At 41.2% G+C, this 25,801-nt stretch overlaps 1 protein-coding gene across 1 annotated transcript in view; it reads left to right on the top strand.

Annotated features, from left to right (window-relative positions):
* Positions 1–17,451: 17,451 nt before the first annotated feature.
* The window catches only part of LOC138949744 (uncharacterized), a 16,411-nt gene continuing 8,061 nt past the window's right edge, over positions 17,452–25,801 (top strand). The window contains exons 1-3 of the mRNA XM_070321557.1: positions 17,452–17,605; positions 19,752–19,868; positions 23,580–23,833. Coding sequence (XP_070177658.1) covers positions 19,772–19,868; positions 23,580–23,833 — 351 coding nt within the window. The 5' untranslated portion in view covers positions 17,452–17,605; positions 19,752–19,771. The remainder of the gene's footprint in view (positions 17,606–19,751; positions 19,869–23,579; positions 23,834–25,801) is intronic.

Genomic DNA, 25,801 nt, shown 5'->3' with positions numbered 1-25,801 from the left:
ACGCACACGCGGATGAGTGTTGTTTTTGTTCAAACTTATAAACACAAACATATCAGTTTATTCACACAGAAATACCAACCCACACGTGTGTTTGTTTGCGTGTGCCGGAGTCATGTGTGTGTGTGTGTGACACATGATTCTTTCAATGTTTACTGACAAAAAATGTAATCATGTGTCAAGTACTGGATCAGCTTCGGGATGCGCTTGTGAAGAAAAGTAGTCTAGTATGTGTGTGATATAATTTGCTGACCATCAGATCTATGTTTATTGCATTTCATGTTTTAATTTGTTGTCTTTTATTTTTACCAGCGACTGCGATTTCTGTTACGTTATAAAATTGCATGAGGCAGTGATGTGTGTGTGTTCGTGTGTGTGCGCGTGCGTGCATGTGTGTGTGTGTGTGTGTTTATGTGTTTATGTGTGTGTGTGTGTGTGTGTGTGAGGGTGTGTGTGTGTGTGTGAGTGTGTGTGTGTGTGGGGGGGTGTGTCTGTGTGACTTGAGGCGAAAAAGCTGTGAGTGTATACTGCTAGTTTTTGTGAATGTAATTTCAAACTTATGCTGTCCAGTGTTGTTTTTAAATTAATTTTGTTGATCAGTTTGTATAAATGATGCGTGTGTTGGTGTATATGGCTGGATTGAAATGTTTCTTAACCGCAACGTCATCACAAATTCCCAACCTTGGGCAATTAAAGATTCTGTATTCTGTAGTAATTTTTCTCGTCGTACTTTTCCCCACTGACCGTACTGCTCGTGTTCTAGACAACTAATCCACGTACAAAATACGTTAACATGCGAACTGACAAACCGACAAGTTTCATTTGGCTGGCAACACTAAAGGCATGTGTAGTAATCTGTGGGATAGTCATGTAAATGCTTTAACTGTTTATAATCTTATTTGCGACAAAAAGACAAATCGTTGCTTCAACAGTGCCCTGTGGGCGGGGATGTAGCTCAGTCGGTAGCGCGCTGGATTTGTATCCAGTTGGCCGCTGTCAGCGTGAGTTCGTCCCCACGTTCGGCGAGAGATTTATTTCTCAGAGTCAACTTTGTGTGCAGACTCTCCTCGGTGTACGAACACCCAAGTGCGCACGAAAAAGATCCTGTAATCCATGTCAGAGTTCGGTGGGTTATAGAAACACGAAAATACCCAGCATGCTTCCTCCGAAAACGGCGTATGGTTGCCTAAATGGCGGGGTAAAAAACGGTCATACACGTAAAATTCCACATTAAAATTTTGTTGATAAATGTCTTTGATGTCATTTCCGGCTTTTTGTAAAAGTTGAGGCGGCACTGTCACACCCTCATTTTTCAATCAAATTGATTGAAATTTTGGCCAAGCAATCTTCGACGAAGACCGGACTTTGGTATTGCATTTCAGCTTGGAGGCTTAAAAATTAATTAATGACTTTGGTCATTAAAAATCTGAAAATTGTAATTAAAATTATTGTTTTATCAAACGATCCAAAAGTACGTTTATCTTATTTTTCATCATTTCGTGATTTCAAAAACATATGTTAAATATGTTATATTCGGATAAAAAACAAGCTCTGAAAATTAAAAAAATAAAGATTATGATTAAAATAAAATTTACGAAATCCATTTAAAAACAATTTCATCTTATTCCTTGTTGTTTCCTGATTCCAAAAAAATATAGATGTCTTATGTTTGGATTAAAAACACGCTCAGAAAGTTAAAACAAAGAGAGGTACAGATCTAGAAAAGCGTGCTATGCAGCACAGCGCAACCACTACCGCGCTAAACAGGCTCAACTTCACTGCCTTTTGCACGAGCGGCGGACTACGGTCATTGTGGAAAATGCAGTGCGTTCAGTTACATTCTGTGAGTTCCACAGCTTGACTAAATGTAGTAATTTCGCCTTACGCGACGTGTTTAAATATTGAAATGCGAGCGAAAGCGAGCTTTTCAACTTTGAGGAATCAACGATTGTAAAATCTTGTACGACACAGCAAGCCATGAAGTATTCTGTTTATCCTATACACGGTACTTGCGTGTTTTCTCCAAACATCCCGGAGCCGACGAGTATAAATTGAAGACGCTTCTTGTGGAATCTCAATTTCTTCCAAAGCCTGGTGCAATCTTGGACGTCAAAACAGAGAGACGTCACTCCAGAAAGTATAGCGTCACGAGTTAGTTCTAAAAACTCATCCAAGGGAAACAGCAGGCGCAAAAATGTTTCCAGAATGACGTTTGTCCCGGTGACTTTGGCATCATGAGCAGTGGAATATCAGGAGTCCCTGTTTGACTAGTTTGAACCGACCTCATTCACATGATATCACCACGTGTGATTTGAACGATATTTTTATCTCATAGGTGGTCTCTCTCACGTATGTGGGATAACCAACGCTGTTCTCGGTGACTTTCACACACACACGCAGGGGACGATGATGTACCTGCCGTCCAAGCACTACCGAATTACAACAAATTAAAGCCACAGTTACTAATACTGATGGGGTCTATGTCGACCTATGTCGCTAAGCTTCACGTGACTTTCAGCGATATCAGCGAAACACTACTGGAACTAGACCCTGTGGGATTCCCTGTATACAGGAAATCCCCCTACAGGAACTCCACCTACAGGGAATCCCACTCTTTTGGTCGACATAGACCCCATCAGCGTTACTAATAGCTCTCAGTTTATCAGACACAATTTTCAAACTCTTTCATATTTGACTGATTATTGACGGGTCTTTGGCGTCGGGTAAGTAGCTTGCAGGTGGAGAAATATTTGTTCATGGGCGATTTCTGTGACGTATGTACCACGTGACAGGAAGTCGCCGTTGGTCTCGGCAAAGAAACTACAATGCAGTGTGTGGTCTCGGTGAGACTGAAAGCGACAGATACACACAGTGATTCAAGGCGCACAACTCTAGTAAAGTTGTCGTAGCACGTCCGTCTATGGCCAAAGTGATCCGGGTTCGATTCCCGGCATGGACGGTCTATTTTTTTTTTTAATTCTTGTTTACTATTGTTTATTATGAACGTTTTAATGTTTTATTTTACTCTAATAATTTTTTTAATTGTGTAAAATAAATAAATAATTTTTGTTTAAATTTTTTTTAATCCGGGTGGAAAGCGATTCGTCTATGGCCAAAGTGATCCGGGTTCGATTCCCGGCATGGGCGGTCTATTTTTTTTTTATTTTTTTTTAATTCTTGTTTACTATTGTTTATTATGAACGTTTTAATGTTTTAATTTACTCTAATAATTTTTTTAATTGTGTAAAATAAATAAAAAAATTTTTTTTAAATCCACGTGCACAAGACAAAAACTTTCATACTGGGGGAGCGAGCCAGTCTGAAGAGTACTCGGGTCCAGCGCCAGCTTTTTTTATAAGAACTTGGAGTGATTGCGAATTTGTGCGTTTCTCGTGAGTGCTTTCGAAGTTTTGTAATTTGATTTTCCCCAGCGAGTGTTCTTTGGAGGGCACTAGACTGTGATTGCTGGTGCATGTTTTTATTTTAGTTTTTCGTTGTTTGTTTCCGTTTGTAGTCTGTGGTCAAATACCTCACAATGTGCTCAAACAAATCACAGGCACAGGAAATGAACAAGAAGAAGTGTGTCACAAGAATTTGAATTCTAACAAAAACATGTGTATGAGTTCATAGACTACCACTGTCGAACCCTTCACTGTACAATGTAAATGAGTACAAAATATAGTCGTCAGTTTGGGAGACATTGTAGAGCACAGGTGAACTTTATCACAAACGGACAACACAAAAAGTACTTTCTTTTCAAACCTGAAAGTTTGTTGTCTATTTTTACCAGGGTCTTTCAAACAAACAATAACATGTGTATTTTTTATGTGAAAAAATTCATCTATTTTAACATTGTTGTACTTAAAATCTTAACATCTGCTAACAATTTGCGTATGAATATTTTTTATTCCTGCACTAGAAGGGAAGAAATCAACCTGTGGAAGACGTGCTGTGGTTTGTCTCCCTTCCTTCGAAACCGAAACCGAAACCGTCTGTAACGCTTACAGGGCCTCATAGATATCAGAGTCAACTCTCTCTCCACCCCCCCCCCCCCCGCCTTCGACACCTCCACGCATTCAGCGTAACGGCTTGTACGGCGTGTTACTTCAACATAATATGATAATAATAATAATAATAATAATAATAATAATAATAATAATAATAATAACTTCAACAAGTATTTTTTGGAAAAAAATTAACCTTAACAAGGCCTCAACACAACAGCGCTTCCTGGAATTGCATGGCTGTTACCGGGAAATGTACTGGGTCAAAGGTCCGCCTGACTCGAAAATTTACTGGGGAAAAGACAGTGACTGCAAAAAATCGTGTACTTCATGATTGGTACAATGGCCAACACAAATGTTGTCGGATCAAGTCTACTTCCATTCTTTAGATGGTATATGTTTTTTTCAAAGAAATAGTCTTTTACATTGACTACTGCCCTCCCAGGAAACCTGGCCACATCCTCAACAAAGTCAGCCAGAGCTTCGTTTAAGTGTGACAATGGGTCATATATTGGTGCTACATTACTAGCATTCAAATGTGTATTCATGGCAACAGCATTTTGCCATTTACAACAGTTTCACTAACACTGTATTCTTTCTTGCTTTATTATTTTGTGACTCAGTGATAATTTTAAATAAAGTTATTTGCGTCATACACTTTGATTTCATTCATTTCTATTTATAACTAGTTTTACTACTTTCCCTTCTACACTGTGACATGCCACTGTATGACGCTCATTCAGACCAAAAACAATACCATTCCTACCTGTTGCAACGTCTATCGCTCGCTCTGTCTTTTGGTTCCTTGGTTGATCGATCGGTTTCTTGGTGGAAAACATATTTCTGTCACCAATACCAGTATTATTGCATCACTTCCATAAAGGTAGAGTAGCCTTCTTCCTTTCTGTTAAGCCAATAGGTCTTATTCATTATTGAGCTCTTATTCATTATTGCATTACTTTCACAACAATCTTCTTCCTTGATATTGCGATAGTTGTTATCTCCCATTTATGTACAAACGCCGAAAAGACAATTTAACAGGACACATCAACACTATTATTTTGTTTACCTGTACCAACAGGTGTACAACTTCCTGTTTCTTTGATATTGTCAATGTTTCGGCCCGTGTTGATCCTGGGATCAACTGAATTTCTTGTCTATATCTATATACCGCTAGTGTGTGTCTGTCTGTCTGTGTGTTCACGATTCACGGCCAAAGTTCTCGATGGATCTGCTTCAAATTTGGGGGCATATTCAGGTAGACCCCGGACACCATCTGGTCGATGAAAATGTTCAACACGTGCTCTCAGCGCGCAGCGCTGAACCGATTTTGGTTTTTATGGTTTTTCTGTACATCCATTCCCAGTAACTCTTCCTTATCTTCTCCAGTGTTTTGCGCGTTTATCTCCCTTCCTTCGTGTGGCGTCAATCGGCTCTACTTCTTCCTCCGGGCGAAGCCGGTACCCGGCGAAGCGGGTAATCATCTAGTATCTATATATAGGCCTACAACGCAAGCACTACACGCTTCGTCCAAATAGCACAAAGGTATGACGTAACACTCTTGACGACAGCGCTCTACGCGCAGGATTGGACTGTCACTTGTGTTTTATTTTCAAAGCTATGACGAAACAGGGTTGAGTTTTGTTCTGTATCGTATATGTCTACAATGGCAATGCGTTTTCACGTGACGTCACTGGAATCAGTTTGACCTGACACGCTTAATGTTACGTCATTACCATTTCCTTCATCAGATGGTAGTTATTACAAAGATATTTTTTGTACTGATTAATAAAGTAATTGGTATGAAGTTATAAATGTTTCACCCGTCAATGAAGCAATTAATTGGTGTGAAGTAATAAGTGTCGAGAATGGCGTTAGTGTCATCTCCTTTGTATCTACACACCAAACGACGCACTGTTTCTCGTAGTTTCCTTGCAACAACATATTTTGCGAATTATTTTCCAAATTGTGTTGCGTAGATCTCTGTCCGTCAGTCCATACACGAAAAAATTGGCTGCCGAATTGAAGATAGCCAAGACTGCAAACGTCAGTATGACGTCATCACTGACGCTGGATGGTTCCATGAAACCAACGGTGACAAACGGCAGCCAGCAGACAAACAACACAATGAACACTCCCGCCATCCGTTTCACGGCTTTGAGACTAAGCCTGGCTTTGCGCACGCGCTGATTTGAAGAAGAAACAGTTGCAATTGTTGAGTTGTTCACGGCATAATGCAGCGCTTCGACTGACCGAGCTTGTTTGACGGCGATTTTGAGTAAAATTCCATAAAGCACGAACAGGGAGACGCACACCGCCAAGAATAAACTTCCGATAAATCGTGAGGAGGCAGTTGATTCGTACAACATAAAATACACACCACAACCACGATCAACATCGCTCCCCTCAGACAATCCGATGATGAGACGTCCAAGAATCGTCAGGATGACGCAAAATAGAAACGCTGACGCAATCATGACTTTCACTCTAGTTGTGGTCACAGCTCGTGCGTAGAAGAAGGGATGCTTGATGTAGATGAAGCGATCAGTGGCGATTAAGACCAGAGACACAACACTGCTGCTTTCCGTCAGGAAAATGGTCCATTTGGAGCCCAGACACAGGAACCACGACTCCTGGAAAAAGCCATGAGTGGCAGGATGCAACCAAAAGAGACCCGAGAAAACACTGACACCCACGAGGAGATCCGACACTGACAGCGACGCCACGTACATGTAGGGAATAGTTTGGAGTTTGGGGGTCGTTGCTATGGCCACCAAGGTCAGCGTGTTAACCGTCACTATGGCGACCAGCGAAACAACGTTGATTGACATGAAAATCAAGGCATGGCTTATCGTCGTAGCAACACTGTCCGTCGCGTCAATGGTGCTATTTAATGCCATTGCTGGGTGTCCGCTAGTTGAAATAGGTGTTGACATAGACGGGCGCAGTGGCGGGGTAGTAAGACGTCGGCCTCTTAATCGGAAGGTCGTGAGTTCGAATCCCGGCCGCGGCCGCCTGGTGGGTTAAGTGTGGAGATTTTTCCGATCCCCCAGGTCAACTTATGTGCAGACCTGCTAGTGGCTTATCCCCCTTCGTGTGCACACGCAAGCACAAGACCAAGTGCGCACGGAAAAGATCCTGTAATCCACGTCAGAGTTCGGTGGGTTATAGAAACACGAAAATACCCAGCATGCTTACCCCGAAAGCGGCGTATGGCTGCCTAAATGGCGGGGTAAAAACGGTCATACACGTAAAAACCCACTCGTGCAAAAACACGAGTGTACGTGGGAGTTTGAGTCCACGAACGCAGAAGAAGAAGAAGAAGAAGGTGTTGACATATCGCTTTTGGTTAAGCACGTACACGGCGATGGCAGTATTAAAGCAAGATGTGTCTATCTGTCTGGCGAATAAAATGACATCTTTAAGCACATCTCAGGATATTTCAGTATCAAACTGTCAGAAGCGCTGCTGGGAGTACACTGAAACTGGACATTCAAAGCCATGAAGGCAGATGATAATAACCTGAAGCAGCACATCACAGTCTTATTGTTTAAAGTCACTGCTGTGAGTCCATTTACACAGGCATTTGAAGGTAATTAAATTGAAACAGATCATTTAAAGCCATGAAGGCAGATGATAATGACCTGAAGCAGCACACCACAGTCCTATTGTTTAAAGCCACTGTTGTTCTCAGTGCAAGTTGACATGGTTGTTCAAGGACTTCCTCCTGACATTCAAAACTAACCGTACACATTTTGAAGACAATCAAATCATCGTGCGATAAATGTGGGTCCTGGAAGTGATACAGAACGAACACGTTGACAGAAAATTGGTGCTCGCACTGTCCTTTGTGTGAATTACTTCAAAGTTAAGGCCTGAAAGACAGACCAGAAATAACACGTGGAAAAGAACACAGAAGATTCCAGCGTCCTTCAATCACTTCAAATGTAACAGCAGAGACATACATTCTATCTATGTCTCTGGTAACAGTAAGGCCTGAAAGTGATACAGAACGAACACGTTGACAGAAAGTTAAAGCTCGCTCTGTCCTTTGTGTGAGTTACTTCGACGTTAAGGCCTGGAAGACAGACCAGAAATAACACGCTGACAGAACATGGGAGATCACACTATCCTTTGAATCACTTCAAATTTAAGGCCTGAAAGTGAGACCAGAACATACACGCCGAAATAATGTTGGAGCTAGCACTATTCTATGTGTTAATTACTTCAAATTTAAGGCCTGAAAGACAGACCAGAAAAACACGTTGAAACAACATTGGAGCTCGCACTGTCCAATGAAGGAGATGGCAGTTTAGTGCATACAGTACTTGACATAGCAGCGCGCACTAGCTGTTGCCCCACAACGCACTTTGAAGCCAGAACGATCGCTGAAGTTTCGGCCAGCCCCACGCACGTGAAACTCGTGCAGTTGTCTGTGTTTGACAAGCACTTTCGCCCCGCATGCACATTTAGTCATTATTTGTCTGATTTAATTGCGGTGGACTGCGAATCGAGATGAGGTGTGTGTGTGTGTGTGTGTGTGGAGCGTTTCCGGAAAACGTTATGGGAAATCTCTATGAAACTTTATATACAAATTCTTCGAGATGATATCCCAGCAGTTATTTTCTTTTTTTTCTTTTGATAAATGTTCTTGGATAAAAGATGAGGCAGCACTGTCTTTTCGACCAATTTGATCGACATTTTTGAGAAACATTCTTTGACTGATCTGGACTATTGGATTGCAATTCAGGTCGGAAGTTTGAAAAAATCATTTTGTTCAAATTGGGATGAAAATCGAATTTTTCCAAACAGATTTAAAAAATGATTGCATCGCATTCGTTATCATCTCCTAAATAAAATTTAAAAAAACATTACATACGTTGTGTTTGAATCAAAAACAAGCTCAAACATTTAGAGAACTTGTTTTATGCAGATTAGGTTCATTTAGCTTGTGTCATCAAGACAGTGCGTCATCGCTGTCTTGGCCGCAGGGTTTTGACCAGCCAGTGATACACACGTCTTGGTAAAAAAGATTCCTGTGCGTTTATTGTCATTCTGGAAGGCCCACGGATTGACTGAATGTATTGGTTTTGCTTTACGGGACTCTCTCTCTCTCTCCCTCTCTCTCTCTGTCTCTCTCTCTCACTCTGTCTCTCTCTCTCTCTCCCTCTCTCTCTGTCTCTCTCTCTCTCCCTCTCTCTCTGTCTCTCTCTCTCACTCTGTCTCTCTCTGTCTCTCTCTGTCTCTCTCTGTCTCTTTCTCTGTCTCTCTCTGTCTCTCTCTGTCTCTCTCCCCCTCTCTCTCTGTCTGTCTCTCTCACTCTGTCTCTCTCTCTCTGTCTCTCTCTGTCTCTTTCTCTGTCTCTCTTTGTCTCTCTCTCTCTCACACTCACATCCTTACTTTCTCTCACCCTCTCTCTTTTCTCTCGCTTTCTTTCCCTCCCCCTCTATCTCCCTCCCCTCTCTCGCTTTTTGTCTCTCTCCCTCCCCCTCTATCTCCCTCCCCTCTCTCGCTTTTTGTCTCTCTCCCTCCCCCTCTATCTCCCTCCCCTCTCTCGCTTTTTGTCTCTCTCCCTCCCCCTCTATCTCCCTCCCCTCTCTCGCTTTTTGTCTCTCTCCCTCCCCCTCTATCTCCCTCCCCTCTCTCGCTTTTTGTCTCTCTCCCTCCCCCTCTATCTCCCTCCCCTCTCTCGCTTTTTGTCTCTCTCCCTCCATCTCTCTCTCTCTCTTTCACCCTCCATCTTTTCGCTCGCTTTCTTTCCCTCCCCCTCTCTCTCCCTCCCCTCTCTCGCTCTACCTCTCTCGCCCTCTATCTCTCTCTTTCACCCTCCCTCTTTTCGCTCTCTCTCTCTCTCTTTCCCTCCCTCTCTCTGACCTTCCATCTTTTTTCTCTCTCTCTCAGTCTTTCCCTCTCTTTCTCACCCTCCCACTTCTCTTTCTCTCGCTGTTCTCTCTCTCTCTCTACCTCTTTCTTTCTCTCTCTCTCTCTCTCTCTCTCTCTCTCTCTCTCTCTCTCTCTCTCTCTTTCTCTCTCTCTGTCTCTCTGTCTCTGGTACAGATCAGCGATTGACACACAGTGTAAAGTTCTGCTTGCGGGTCACTTACTAACTTGTGAAAATGATGGTTTTTGTGGGATTGTGCAATTGTGGCAGTTCCATTTTAGCTGTAAACCCAAAAGATAAAATAATTGCAAAGCTAACAAAAGAAGATGAAGACTAACAAGCGATCGATTAATCCATTTATTTTGCCCCAAACCGAGATAAAGCTTAATGGATTAAAAGCCGTTTCTGAGTAAATGCAAATAAAACAACTTCATAAAACTTCGCTCTCTCTTTGTCTTCCTCTCTGTGTCTATTTACACACACACACACACACACACACACACACACACACACACACACACACACACACACACACACACACACACATACACACACATATACACACACATACACATACACATACACACACACCACACACACTCACACATACACAAACACACACTCATATACACACACACACACACATACACACACACACACACACACACACACACACACACACTACCCCAATTGTTGCTTCTCACCCACACCTTAGTTTCAAATTCTTCGCACATATTGCTTTATCCTACATACGTGAGAGAGACACCCGTGAGATAATAATCGTTCAAATCACACGTGTGTATATCATGTAAACGAGGTCATGTCAAGCAAGTCTGGCAGGGACCTGTTTTTCCACTGCTTATGATGCCAAAGTCACCGAGACAAACGTCATTATAGAAACAAAAATTGCGCTCGCTAATTACCCTCGATGAATCTTTAGAACTAACACGTCACGCCACACTTTCAGAGTGACGTTTCTTTGCTTTGACGTAATAGATTGCACGAGGCTTTAGAAGAGATCGAGGTTCCAAAACAAGCGTCTTCAATTTAACTGCCTCGTCTGCTTGGATGACAAACTCCGATCGGTCGATAGTCAACACAATTTAATTTCACGAACAGCTAGATCAAACGCAAATAAATGCGTACACCCCATTAAATCCCTAAATATGGATATGTTTCATACACCTTTTCTTGCTTCAGAAAACTACATTTCCTGCAGTATTTGGTCAAAGAAGAAAAAGGGGCAACAGTTCGTCTGCTACTCCTCACTTACTGAAGCACATTTCGGTGCCGATAACAAAAAATGAAAAGAACGCATAAGTTTCTGCCTTCACCGCTAATGAAAAACAAAAATGAAAAAGGTTTCTCGATTTTTTATTCCAAACCCAACCAAGAAACTGTTGTGAAATGTTAACTGAATAGAATTATTTTAAAGAAACCATACCGTGCATTAATCGCTTATCTGCGCAGATAGACTAACACAAAGATTAGGATTTGAACTTATTGTGGCATAAACACACATTGTTGGATAAAAAACAACAGCAAAGAAAACAAACAAACACAAAACTCTGACATAGGATCTTCTTCTTCTTCTTCGTTCATGGGCTTAGACTCCCACGTTCACTCATGTTTTTAGCACCAGTGGATTTTTACGTGTATGACCGTTTTTACCCCGCCATTCAGGCAGCATACGCCGATTTCGGGGGATCTGACATAGGATGAAACTGAAACTTATATTTGTCATGATCCGCTGCTAACTTCGACAGATATGTTTAATAGCCACTTTCTTTCTTTATTTGGTGTTTTACGTCGTTTTCAACCACGAAGGTTATATTTATCGCGACGGGGAAAGGGGGAGATGGGATAAAGCCACTTGTCAATTGTTTCTTATTCACAAAAGCACTAATCAAACATTTGCTCCAAGGGCTTGCAACGTAGTACAATGTATTACCTTACTGGGAGAATGCAAGTTTCCAGTACAAAGGACTTAACATTTCTTACATACTGCTTGACTAAAATCTTTACAAAAATTGACTATATTCTATACAAGAAACACTTAACAAGGGTAAAAAGAGAAACAGAAAAGAGAATCCGTTAGTCGCCTCTTACGACATGCTGGGGAGCATCGGGTAAATTCTTCCTCCTAACCCGCAATAGCCACTTCGACTCGGTCATATGCATTATTTTTGTATTATCATTTCTCATAGATGAATAATTATTGTACAATGATAATGATAATAAAACAGGTTTTTCGGGGGTTGAGCGCGAAACGCAGCGAGAATAACAGCATTGTGTGAGAATATCAACAGAAAGACCTAACGAAATTACAAAAGATAAAAGCAAATTTAAAAAAACAAGTCGAAGTAATGCGCGGATGAGAATTTTCCGTTTCGATCAGTTTCGATCATGCAGTGTAAATGGGGATTACGTTAAGCTGGTCGATCATGCGGTGTAAATGGTGATTAGCTGGTTAAACTGGTCGATCATGCGGTGTAAATGGTGATTACGTTAAACTGGTCGATCATTATGTGTAAATGGAGATTACGTTAAACTGGTCGATCATGCGGTGTAAATGGTGATTACGTTAAACTGGTCGATCATGCAGTGTAAATGGGGATTACGTTAAGCTGGTCGATCATGCGGTGTAAATGGTGATTAGCTGGTTAAACTGGTCGATCATGCGGTGTAAATGGTGATTACGTTAAACTGGTCGATCATTATGTGTAAATGGAGATTACGTTAAACTGGTCGTCTACTCCAAATATACATTGAGCATGTAGGCCGCACAATGAGCCAATTTTGTTCTCGTCTCGCAGATTTATTTTGTGGTCTTGTTATTTCGTACCCTGGGACAATTAATGAAAAATAGACATAACCATTCTGTTGTTGTAATTCTCGCACAATGCCTGGAATACTCGCATGATTTGTGTATCAAACTGAACCGTACAAGATGTCATTAGAGTATTTTTTTATTTTTTTTTATTTGCCAAGCAGACCATTGTGGGGCCTTTAATCAAATAACAACATTCATCTTCTCACAGTGTTGTGTCCCTCACTCTCTCCGAAGTCTACCCGTCGTAACGCAACCAACATCTCAAATTATGTTTCACAAACGTAATCATGATAATACCAAAAATAAATTACACACAAGTTTCTCAAAATTGAGCTGTCACTGAACATTCCGTGTGTCATTCCGGGGGGGGGGGGGGGGGTCTTAAGCACGGACCTTTAGTGATAGACCCCTAGGCCCTGAAACAACAACAACAACAACAAAAACAACAACAACAACAACAACAACAAATTCACAAAAATGTACGCTGGCGCTATGTATAAATGTAACCAACAATCACACAAATACGATTGGCATTCAAATAATCATCAGTATGCTTAAAGGTATACACTCCAAGAGTTTGTCCATGTCTTCACTACGGAGCAAACATAATGTCAGACAGGGACATCAGACGTTAGCTAGCACAAAATTATGCTATACCATAGTCATCAGTATGAATATATTCGCATATTCTATATCATTGTTATTGACATTTATGTTGTCACCTTCAGATGTCCTCCTTCCCTCCTCCTCTTTCCCCCACCTCCAACCTCCCAGCCACTATCGACCTCATTATGTTTTTCAAATGTTAACAAAAACCCTTGTGGAAAAAAGATAAAAGAGCGTGCCACCATTTTGAGTTAATCTACTAAACCTTCAGTTCCAATTGAGAACTTGTTAACACTTAGAGATTACAGAGAGAATTAATATGCAATAGCAGAAGAAGATGAAGATTCTTGATACAAAGATATCGTCATTAATTGTCGCCGGTGGTACTATATATCCCATTTCAAGCTGTCAAATGATTGGGATTTTTTGGTCAAAAACTCGTTCGAACTCATAGTGATAAGAAACGCGAAGAACTCCACGCGCCAAGGAATAAAATGGTGTGACGCCATTCACTGCATGACGTATTCCCTTTTCCAAACTAGCAAGGACATGTCAAATGACGTTCTCTGGTGTTGGATTGTGCTCAGCCGAACTCATTGTATTGTAGGAGGGATGTTTTGATATCTCTGAACGAAAATCGCATGTTAACCCATCATTCATTGGTAAACGAAATTCAAGGGAAAGAATTGCAAGGAGTTATGCGAAGGTTTTCTTACAGCGATTGTAGAAGGAAGAAATCAGTTTACTCGAGTGAAGTAATCGGGGAAAAAACACATCGGTAAATTCGGCCAGCGCTCGCACCACTGTCGACACTAATACAGCTTAATGTATAATGGGGAGGTTCATAATCTGAGAAAGGAAACAATGAATCGAGATACTAAAACCCAGGTGCACATCTGTGGCTCTCAGGCAGTGTGCATGCACACTATCTTGTTCCTGCCTCTTGCTATCTCTGATGTATGGCCACCACAGACAGACAAACAGATAGACAGACACACTTACATCCAGTGTTATACATATAGACAGAAGATTAAATCTAACAGTTACAAGGTTTTTAAGGTGCACGACTTCCAAAATGATCCGATTGTCTCAAGACGGACACAGCTAATGTCTGAACGGTCCCCGCAATTTGTGCAAACATTGATACACATTCCGTGACTTCTTTCTTAGCTTGTGATCTATTGAAGACAGGCACAGTGGCGTGGTGGTAAGACGTCGGCCTCCTAATCGGGAGGTCGTGAGTTCGAATCCCGGTCGCTGCCACCTGGTGGGTTAATAGAGTGGAGATTTTTCCGATCTCCCAGGTCAACTTATGTGCAGACCTGCTAGTAACTTAACCCCCTTCGTGTGTAAACGCAAGCACAAGACCAAGTGCGCACAGGAAAAGATCCTGTAATCCATGTCAGAGTTTGGTGGGTTTTAGAAACACGAAAATACCCAGCATGCCTCCCCCGAAATCGGCGTATATGCTGCCCGAATGGCGGGGTAAAAACGGTCATACACGTAAAAATCCACTCGTGCTAAAAACATGAGTGAACGTGTGAGTCTAAGCCCATGAACGAAGAAGAAGAAGATGAAGAAGAAGAAATCTGTTGAAAACATTGGAGCTGCACTTAAAACAACAAAGAAGCTGTCTAGATCTCAAGAAAAGAGTAAACAACTGCCATATATTTGCCTTGCAAACTGAAAAGTCACAACTTCTGCTGAGGATTATCAGGGTTTGTCAAGAACACAAATCATGTTGAAAATAATAAACAGTGGGTCTATAGGGCTAATGTGGATATTTTCTGGATGTACCAGAATCGATCTACGACATGATGACAAAAATATTACATGGTAACAAGTTAGTCTGTAACTCAGATCTTGCACCGCAACATTTGAGTATATTTTTTAGTAAATAAAATATCCGAAAAATACGCCCACCCCCCTTATGCACCAATTTTGCTTAAAAGTAGGGGGTGGGCGTTTACTGGGTATTGCACCAAGTGAAGAATCTGTTCCTTGTGAGAAATAGCGGTATTTGATCACTTGTTTGAGAATCATAGTAGGATTTGTTTCTGTGCAAAAACTACATGTACCCTCTCTATGTCTCATCCTCTTTGACACAGACACAATCGTGTGTGCAAGTGTCTCGCCAGACTGGAACATTTGACACAGACACAATCGTGTGTGCAAGTGCCTCGCCAGACTGGAACATTTGACACAGACACAATCGTGTGTGCAAGTGTCTCGCCAGACTGGAACATTTGACACAGACACAATCGTGTGTGCAAGTGCCACGCCAGACTGGAACATTTGACACAGACACAATCGTGTGTGCAAGTGTCTCGCCAGACTGGAACATTTGACACAGACACAATCGTGTGTGCAAGTGCATCGCCAGACTGGAACATTTGACACAGACACAATCGTGTGTGCAAGTGTCTCGCCAGACTGGAACATTTGACACAGACACAATCGTGTGTGCAAGTGCATCGCCAGACTGGAACATGGAAACTAACAACAACAATCCCTTTGTGTCATAGTTTTCCAACAAGGGCACATATCGCAAATGACAATGATGACTCAAGACGGCTTCGTATAGCCAGCGTTACGAGCAGCAATGCTTGTGTCTGAACAAACATTATAGAGATGCACACACTGAAATGACATCATTAAAGTGAGTTCCTTTGTCCCGATCGAAGTCATCTACCAAAATCGGAGTTGGGGTTTGGGGAAGGACTCTCAGGACTCAGGAATGTTTTATTTTAGGCCATCGGCCATAAATAGGATGAAACACAATTACAACAAGAAATTCCTCCGAGGTAGGAAAAACACCCCCGTCCTTAGCATTCTCACTGCCACCAACTGAGCAGGCACTGCTAACAAGTGTGGTTATTTCCCTTTGACCATTAATATGTCCCTCTATAAGTCCTTGTACAATCTTAATCCACCAATAACTCCCTAACCGTGTGTTTGACTGGTCCCAATTTTTGTAAGGACCGTCTCAGGAATGTATAGAACCTGTTCACCAAGTTTGGTGACGATCGGTCCGTTCATTCTTGAGATCTATATGCGAACACAAACAAACAAACAAACAAACACATCGAGCGAAACCTATACACACCCCTATACCGGGGGTGTAAATAGAAAACATGTTCACAGGCAATCTGCTTTAACGGTTCAATCTTATTATACATGTAAGGGGTAAGATATGTGTCAAACACAGAGGCGTATTAAAAAAAAACCCAGTCAATTCCCTCGAGAATCGTCGTTCACTTTTGGCATGGCTGTCCAGAGACTGCAGTAGTATTCGCTCAAATGATATCTCTGTATTTTGTGAAGAGGGTAAGGATACACTAGAATTGTTTTGGTGTGTGTACACCTTTGGAATGGGCGTTTACGAGGTACTATACGTTATTTGCGTGTTTGACCAAAATATGACATTTTACACAGATCGAGACAGTCATTGTTCTCCGAGACCGCGCTAGCGGTCGAGGTGAACAATGACTGTCGAGATCTGTGTAAAATGTCATATTTTGGTCAAACACGCAAATAACATTTATGTATCGATCGAATTCCTTTCAGGTACTTATGACTTTGTTGTTGTTTTGACGATTGAACGAGCACACACACACACATGCATGCAATCTATGCAATCAAACACATAAGCTTCATATTTGGGCGTTTCAGGTTGACCGAAACTTCAAAGGAACTACAAAACACACGTCATGTACTCACTTTGTTGTTGTTTTGAGCACACACACATGCAATCAAACACATGACGTTTTTTTTTTGAGTTCCTTTGAAGTTTCGGTCAACCTGAAAAGCCAAATTATAAAGTTTTGTCGGCCTCTGACGTCACATGACTCAAAGAAGGGAAATCCAATCTCCAATCGATACATTATACCATATACACAGGTGTGTTTTACCCAAAGTAGGGGGGTGGGCGTTTGTTCGATACTGGGCGTTTACAATGTTGTTTACGGTACGAGTCAACTTAAATAAATAAGACCCCACAATAAACGTTTATATCCTATAACTTCGAAGGAGGATTGAATGTGGGGCTAGGGGTTGGGAGGGGGGGGGGGGTGGAGGGTAATTGCAGCAACACTTGAGTGAGCATTTAGCACAACCAGTGGCCTGCCAAGAGAGTGAACGCTACAAGCTGTTCTGGTGATGCACGTGGTTTGTTCGTGGGACAACACGTGCAGGTGGATTTACCTGCATAAATATCCCGGCCCAGAGCGACAACATCAACCCTGTTTCTGGAGCCCAGCCTTCTACTTTGCAAGTGTTCCGTCCGTGAGTATTTTGTTTCTCTCTACCAGACTGAGACACGTCGAAATCAGTTTTGGAATTTTAATTCAGGACTTTATTTTTTTCTCTCGATATTCCATTGCGTGTTTCTTTTCAGTTTAAATACCTAAGTGCTGACCATAATTTAACATAATGAAAAAGTTAATGCTAAAAAAGTGAGTTGGACATGCAGTTAAAATATTAATAACTTCTTACTGAATTATTCAGTGCACCCAAAGCAACATGCCCACAATTCTCATCGTCTTCGCTCCGTCGGGCTTCAATTAGCTTTTGTCGGGCGTCAATCCCCGATGAAGACCTCGAAGTTTCAAATGGAAGCATGTTAATGTGTAATTATTATTTATTAATCCATCATGATGTTTCTGTCTCTGATGGTAGAGTGTCCATATTGCAGGCTCGTCGTTTTGAGCTGAGTGAATGAATTAATGACAATATTGCTATTTCATATGTTACGTAGATTTTCATTGGTCAATTGGGCAAAACTGAGCTCATTGCAAAAGTGATATCGACGACATTTCCGTCGATATCAGTTTTGATATCCACGACCTCTTTCTTGCTTCCCCACTTCAAAAACAAAAACACCTACATTTAAAAACAAAACAAATATTTATGAAAATGTAATTATCCCAGAATTTAGTTGAGCAAGTGACTAACGACCTTTTGAAAGAAAAGACATTTGTAAATACTTGTGTAATTTCTTTACAGTAAATACAAAATAATAATAATAATAATAATAATAATAATAAAGTGTATTTATATTGCGCCTATCCCTTACAAAAAACAAAAATATTTGGCTCTAAGAGCATTACAACATGTGTAGGGACTTGGTACAATCAAGTCTGACAAATACAATAACACAATATACAGTCGGTCTCTTGGGTAAAAATGGGAAAAGCAGCTTCGACATTTAAACACTGCTACTAAAAAATCCTCTAACAATGCATACTGCTTTACAATATATGCATTTGTGTATAAATATAGTTAAAGAACATCGAGTTAATAGGAATTAGAAAAGGTTATTATGATAAAAACTAACTAGCGAACGACGAAGAAGAAGAAGAATAAAACTATCAATGTCAATGTATAACAAGTCATTCAACGTAAATGGCTAAAGAACAACAACAAAGCAATGATGATAAAACAGTTATACTCAATGGCTAATAACGAGGCAGAACTAAATAGTATCGACACAAGATTAAAACAAAACATATTCCTGGAGACACATTTATACATGTATCAAATAATCAATATACAAAATACAGCCCTCGCACACTCGCACACACACGCCAAGGCACGTGTAGTCGCACTCATACACCGCGACAGCTATCGCGCGCACGTACAAGGAAAAAAAACACGGAAATAAACAAGGAAACAGGCACATGAAATAGCAACCCGTCCCCAGCCGGCCCACAGCACGCTACGATGGCAAAATGTCCAGAGAATTAGCAATATATCTAACATTGACGGACTGTGTGATGATATCTTCTGCTATTGGGCTGTTTCGACAGTGATATCAAAATCTTGACCTCCGGTCTCGATTTTGATATCACTGTTTCAACAGACCAAAGCAGAAGATATCATCACACAGTCCGTCAATATTGGGTAATGTTTCAGGCGATACAACGACATCCACGATGGCTGAGTGATATCAATGATAATGTTTCAGGCGATACAACGACATCCACGATGGCTGAGTGATATCAATGATAATGTTTCAGGCGATACAACGACATCCACGATAACTGAGTGATATCAATGACAATGTTTCAGGCGATACGACAGCCACGATGGCTGAGTGATATCAATGATAATGTTTCAGGCGATACAACGACATCCACGATGGCTGAGTGATATCAATGACAATGTTTCAGGCGATACAACGACATCCACTATGGCGGAGTGATATCAATGACAATGTTTCAGGCGATACAACAACATCCACGATGGCTGAGTAATATCAATGATAATGTTTCAGGCGATACAACGACATCCACGTTGGCTGAGTGATATCAATGATAATGTTTCAGGCGTTACAACGACATCCACGATGGCTGAGTGATATCAATGATAATGTTTCAGGCGTTACAACGACATCCACGATGGCTGAGTGATATCAATGATAATGTTTCAGGCGATACAACGACATCCACGATGGCCGAGGGAAAGAAGACACGGTGCGTGTTGAGACTCTCACCGGTGGCGGTCCTCCTGACCTGTATCCTGCTTGCATACCTTCCTTCATCACATGGTAAACGTTTCTGAGTATTTTGACTTGTTGCCTTATTTTCCTTTTGCTTTTGAATTAAAGATTATGTTTCTGAATGGCCCGTCCCCAACAAAGAAAATACATATTGGAATACTGTCTTTTAATTGTATTTGTTTAAACACAATTCCCGTATTCCAGCCCTCCGGTGAATCGGGTCGGTTTGCTTTTTCCCCCTAATGCCATCATATTATTCTATCTAGTCCATAATAGGCACTCCAACAAAAGCCTGTAGCCCAGGAAGCTGCATCATCTATCTATGGTATCATTCTTCTCACACACCTACACGTCTGGCAAACATCGCTCTCACACTATTTCTGAAATATCTTTAATAGAACAAGTTATCCGACATGAAGATGCACATGTCACAGTTGTTTGCAATAGCGCTTTCCTAAAACGTTTTTTTGATATCTTAGAAAAGAATAACTGACCCGAAAACGTTCGAATCTAAGCTATTTATAGCAGACGGACTTTTGTCGATCCAAACTCTCACACTTTTCACAAATTAATGTCTTTCAAAAGAATTCCTTATTCGACAAGTAATCGGGCAGACAGCTGTACCTCACAGTGTTGTCTCCATTACTACACTCACAAATCTGCTCTTTAGTATCTTAGTAAAGGACAATAGACCCGAAATCGTTCGAACCGAGAAAGAAAACATGGCGCCGGCCGGACGTTTGCTAAAGGGCCGATGAGAGCCAAAACCTTTTAAGTCGGCGCTGTTCGATCCAGACTCTCACAAATATCGTTCGATATAATTCGTTATTCAACAAGTTATCGTACAGACAGCTGTAGCTCACGGTTGTCTACAAATGCGCTCGGCTCGTATTACAATTTGCATCAGATTACAGAACTATGGACCAGAAAAGTTTCGAATCGAGAGAAGTTTTATGTGGCCGGTGTAACAGTCGCGCATGCGCATTCAACCTCCACTGTCACAAGGAACATGATAGTAATCATGTCATGAAAATTACTAACATTCAGTTCTGGCTCACTTCTGGACGGATCACTTAAGCCCAAACTGAATACTTAAGCATTATCTGGCGAGAAAATTGGTCATTTTCACCGCAGAACTGTTTTTTGTCACGCAAAGATGAGTAATTTTCACAACATAATTGTAATTTTTACATAAAAATTACGGTTATGTGGTTTTGGCGCTAGTAAGCCATCATATAAATCCTTGTTTTTCTGACCTTTAGAAAACAAATGAACAAACTCATCCGCTACCTCTAACTCGTTTATACTGACTTGCTGTATCAAACTCATCCGCTACCTCTAACTCGTTTATACTGACTTGCTGTATCAAACTCATCCGCTACCTCTAACTCATTTATACTGACTTGCTGTATCAAACTCATCCGCTACCTCTAACTCGTTTATACTGACTTGCTGTATCAAACTCATCCGCTACCTCTAACTCGTTTATACTGACTTGCTGTATCAAACTCATCCGCTACCTCTAACTCGTTTATACTGACTTGCTGTATCAAACTCATCCGCTACCTCTAACTCGTTTATACTGACTTGCTGTATCAAACTCATCCGCTACCTCTAACTCGTTTATACTGACTTGCTGTATCAAACTCATCCGCTACCTCTACCTCGTTTATACTGACTTGCTGTATCAAACTCATCCGCTACCTCTACCTCGTTTATACTGACTTGCTGTATCAAACTCATCCGCTACCTCTAACTCGTTTATACTGACTTGCTGTATCAAACTCATCCGCTACCTCTAACTCGTTTATACTGACTTGCTGTATCAAACTCATCCGCTACCTCTAACTCGTTTATACTGACTTGCTGTATCAAACTCATCCGCTACCTCTACCTCGTTTATACTGACTTGCTGTATCAAACTCATCCGCTACCTCTACCTCGTTTATACTGACTTGCTGTATCAAACTCATCCGCTACCTCTAACTCGTTTATACTGACTTGCTGTATCAAACTCATCCGCTACCTCTAACTCGTTTATACTGACTTGCTGTATCAAACTCATCCGCTACCTCTACCTCGTTTATACTGACTTGCTGTATCAAACTCATCCGCTACCTCTACCTCGTTTATACTGACTTGCTGTATCAAACTCATCCGCTACCTCTACCTCGTTTATACTGACTTGCTGTATCAAACTCATCCGCTACCTCTAACTCATTTATACTGACTTGCTGTAGCAAACTCATCCGCTACCTCTAACTCGTTTATACTGACTTGCTGTAGCAAACTCATCCGCTACCTCTAACTCGTTTATACTGACTTGCTGTATCAAACTCATCCGCTACCTCTAACTCATTTATACTGACTTGCTGTATCAAACTCATCCGCTACCTCTAACTCGTTTATACTGACTTGCTGTAGCAAACTCATCCGCTACATCTAACTCGTTTATACTGACTTGCTGTATCAAACTCATCCGCTACCTCTAACTCGTTTATACTGACTTGCTGTAGCAAACTCATCCGCTACCTCTAACTCATTTATACTGACTTGCTGTAGCAAACTCATCCGCTACCTCTAACTCGTTTATACTGACTTGCTGTATCAAACTCATCCGCTACCTCTAACTCGTTTATACTGACTTGCTGTAGCAAACTCATCCGCTACCTCTAACTCGTTTATACTGACTTGCTGTATCAAACTCATCCGCTACCTCTAACTCATTTATACTGACTTGCTGTAGCAAACATACAAACATGCATACATACAGACAGAGCCAAGTTAAATAAGGTTATCATGGTTAGATGTAATATATTTTTGTAACTCCTTATTTTGTGTTTTTTGATAATGGAAAGTTTATGATATACTACAGACAAAATGTAAACGATATTTGTAAAGTTTACTAAATATCAATTTGTGAAATCGTAATCCTAGGGAAATAAACATCCGAGAGCGATACCCTGCCACTGCCAAGCTGTTTAAGTGGAAACTTCAGTCAAACAACCGTTGTGCCGATGTGCTTCTATAGGATGACACAAATAATGCCACCCGTACCTTCTGCATCGGGTCAACCAATTACTGCATATATTGTACACCAAATATAAAGTAGTTCGCTCAACATGTTGAGAAGATACGAACATTTTTGACAGTGGGTGGCGCAATTTGTTATTTTATCATTTTGTGTGTGTTTCACTCTGTATATTTTGAAGGGAACGTTTTAGTAATGGCTGTGTCATGGACTGGGTGGCCGAGTGGTAACGCACTTGCGCTCGGAAGCGAGAGGTTGCGAGTTCGACCCTGGGTCAGGGCGTTAGCAATTTTCTCCCCCCTTTCCTAACCTAGGTGGTGGGTTCAAGTGCTAGTCTTTCGGATGAGACGAAAAACCTAGGTCCCTTCGTGTACACTACATTGGGGTGTGTACGTTAAAGATCCCACGATTGAAAAAAGGGTATTTCCTGGCAAAATTGTATAGGCATAGATAAAAATAATAGGCCGTGAAAGTAGGATATGCGCCGAAGTGGCTGCGATCTGCTGGCCGATGTGAATGCGTGACGTATTGTGTAAAAAAAAAATCCATCTCACACGGCATAAATAAATCCCTGCGCCTTGAATATGTGCGCGATATAAATTGCATAAAATAAAAATAAAAAATAAAAATAAACATCCCTGCGCTTAGAACTGTACCCACGGAATACGCGCGATATAAGCCTCATATTGATTGATTGATTGATTGAGTGTCTGGTTGTTTGGCAACAGGCAGCAGAAAAGAATGCTCCATGAAGAGTGACGGCACCCTGACCATGTTCAACAAGGAGACGGTCACGGTGGCAGCCCCCTGCAAGTACCGTCTGGCGGACTTCACATGCGGGGACTACCAGGTCAAGGTCACGGGCGGTAGCGCAGTGAAAGAAGATGGCAGCTATTCTCCGGACACGATATGGGTCAAGGTCGTCAATACAGCAACGGCCGAGACTGTAAAACTCCGTACCTCACGGAAACGAATTGAGGAGGTACAGTTTTATAGTTCTGCTCCTTGTGTGTTTTCTTCTTCTGCGTTCGTGGGCTGAAACTCCCACGTACACTCGTGTTTTTTTGCACTAGTGGAATTTTACGTGTATGACCGTTTTTACCCCGCCATTTAGGCAGCCATACGCCGTGTTTTCTTCAAACAAACTTTTATGTTGACAGACAGACATTGCCTCGCTTGCGTCTTCCGAGCAAGCTACTGGTCGTTTTGTCCAATAAGTTTATTTCTAAATTATGAGTGTTAGTCTGTCTGTCCACCTGAAAGACTGCTGGGACGAAGATCAGTGACTCGAACGTTTTGTTTTGTCACAGATGTAGAGGTTACATGCCGAGTCTCAGTAATTATTAAAAATAATGGTCGAAGTTTGCATCATGACCGCGAACTGAGACCATTATTTTTAATAATCACTGAGACGAGGTATGGAACCTCTTTATTCCTCCTTTTTTCAGTTATTCAAAGAAAAGAGGAGTTTTTGTGCGAAAGTTTGATCGAATCCTATCCATTCTACCAGTCTATCTGCGCAAGCGATTGAATAATGCGCGGTTGTATAGTTCCGTAAAAATCATTCAATTCTGTTAACACTTCTTTTCAGTTTCCCTGTTTTGGACTAAATTCAAGTACACAGTTATTTTGTTATTCTGCTGTGGCACTAAAGGCAGATAGTGTGTGTTCTTTTCATGTTTTGGTATCGCTTAGGAAATGTTCTTTGTTTCAACGGGACTAGCAGATGAACTTTTGCACCCGTGTTCCAACGTTAAAAACTGTATGAAGTTCAGTTTTCTGGGGAAAAGTAGTGTATGAAGCCGCTGTATGTTCTTTACATTGATGAAATGTGTGCATTTGGTTGCGTGTGATCTGTTTATAAAATGAAATATTGTCGAAAACTAATCGTCGGATTGCAGTTTTTTGTCCCAGCAACTCAGTTCAGAAAATGTGAAAGGGGAACTACTCTTGTCGCTAGACAGAGTACGAGAGTTACTTGCCTTGGGAGTTCGCTTGCACTCATGGGAGATCTAAGGCGAGTTTCTCTGCGCTGATCGTTAGATTTGGATTTAGAAAACATGTATTTTATATGGAGATTAGTGTGTTCAAGCCTGTAGTTGCTAGTTTAAATGAGGTATGTTTGTATTGTTTGGTCTAGAGATGTATATTTCGTACATTAGAGCGTTCGGAACTTTTCAATCGCTAAAGTAGTTCCCTCAAAGTCAAGCTCATCAACCTGTGAGCTCTTGAGGATTGGTAAGTGATTTTGATTGTTGGGTAAGTTACCGAAAAATAACTAGCCCTACACGTTTACCGTAGAGAAAGAAGCAGAGGGGGGGAATAATAAACGTTCCATTAACTTACCCTTCTTGGTTTTTTTATTCTGAATTTTGGAACGTTGGTAGTCTATATTTGTTTTTGATTTTCGCAATAAACTGTATTGTCTGTATGCCTATTTAAGTATGAAGAAAAGGGAGTTAACAACGTCTGGTCGATTAGAGAAAAAAACAGAGTTGTTGGACTTTCCAACGTGTGCACTGAATAAATATTATTGTCGGTTTGATTGTTTCAGTATGAACCAAAGGGAGTTAACAACGTCTGGTCGATTAGAGAAGGACACACCGAGTTACTGAACTTTCCAATGTGTATGTCGTGCCGAATTCACGTAATTGCCGAATTCGCGAAATCAGCAACATTTTTGCCTATTTCACGTAATCGGCAAAACGCTGCCCATTACGCGAAATCGGCAGCGTTTTGCCGAAAACGCGTAAAAAGGCTTGTAAATTATGTCCATTTTGTGAAATCGGCAGGGTTTTTGGCTTTAAAGTTCTCAAATGCCTGGGATATCATCACACTTAGACAGCTAGATACTCAATTGATCAAATGAATAAATGTTGCAATAATCGATAAGTTATGGCAAGCTTTGGCAAAAAGTGTAGTTTTCGTGCATTACCGGAGTTATGCTTGA

This window comes from Littorina saxatilis, linkage group LG16 (assembly GCF_037325665.1).
Source record: "Littorina saxatilis isolate snail1 linkage group LG16, US_GU_Lsax_2.0, whole genome shotgun sequence".
Classification (NCBI taxonomy): Eukaryota; Metazoa; Mollusca; class Gastropoda; order Littorinimorpha; family Littorinidae; genus Littorina; species Littorina saxatilis.
This window is presented reverse-complemented; position numbering and strand designations above follow the sequence as displayed.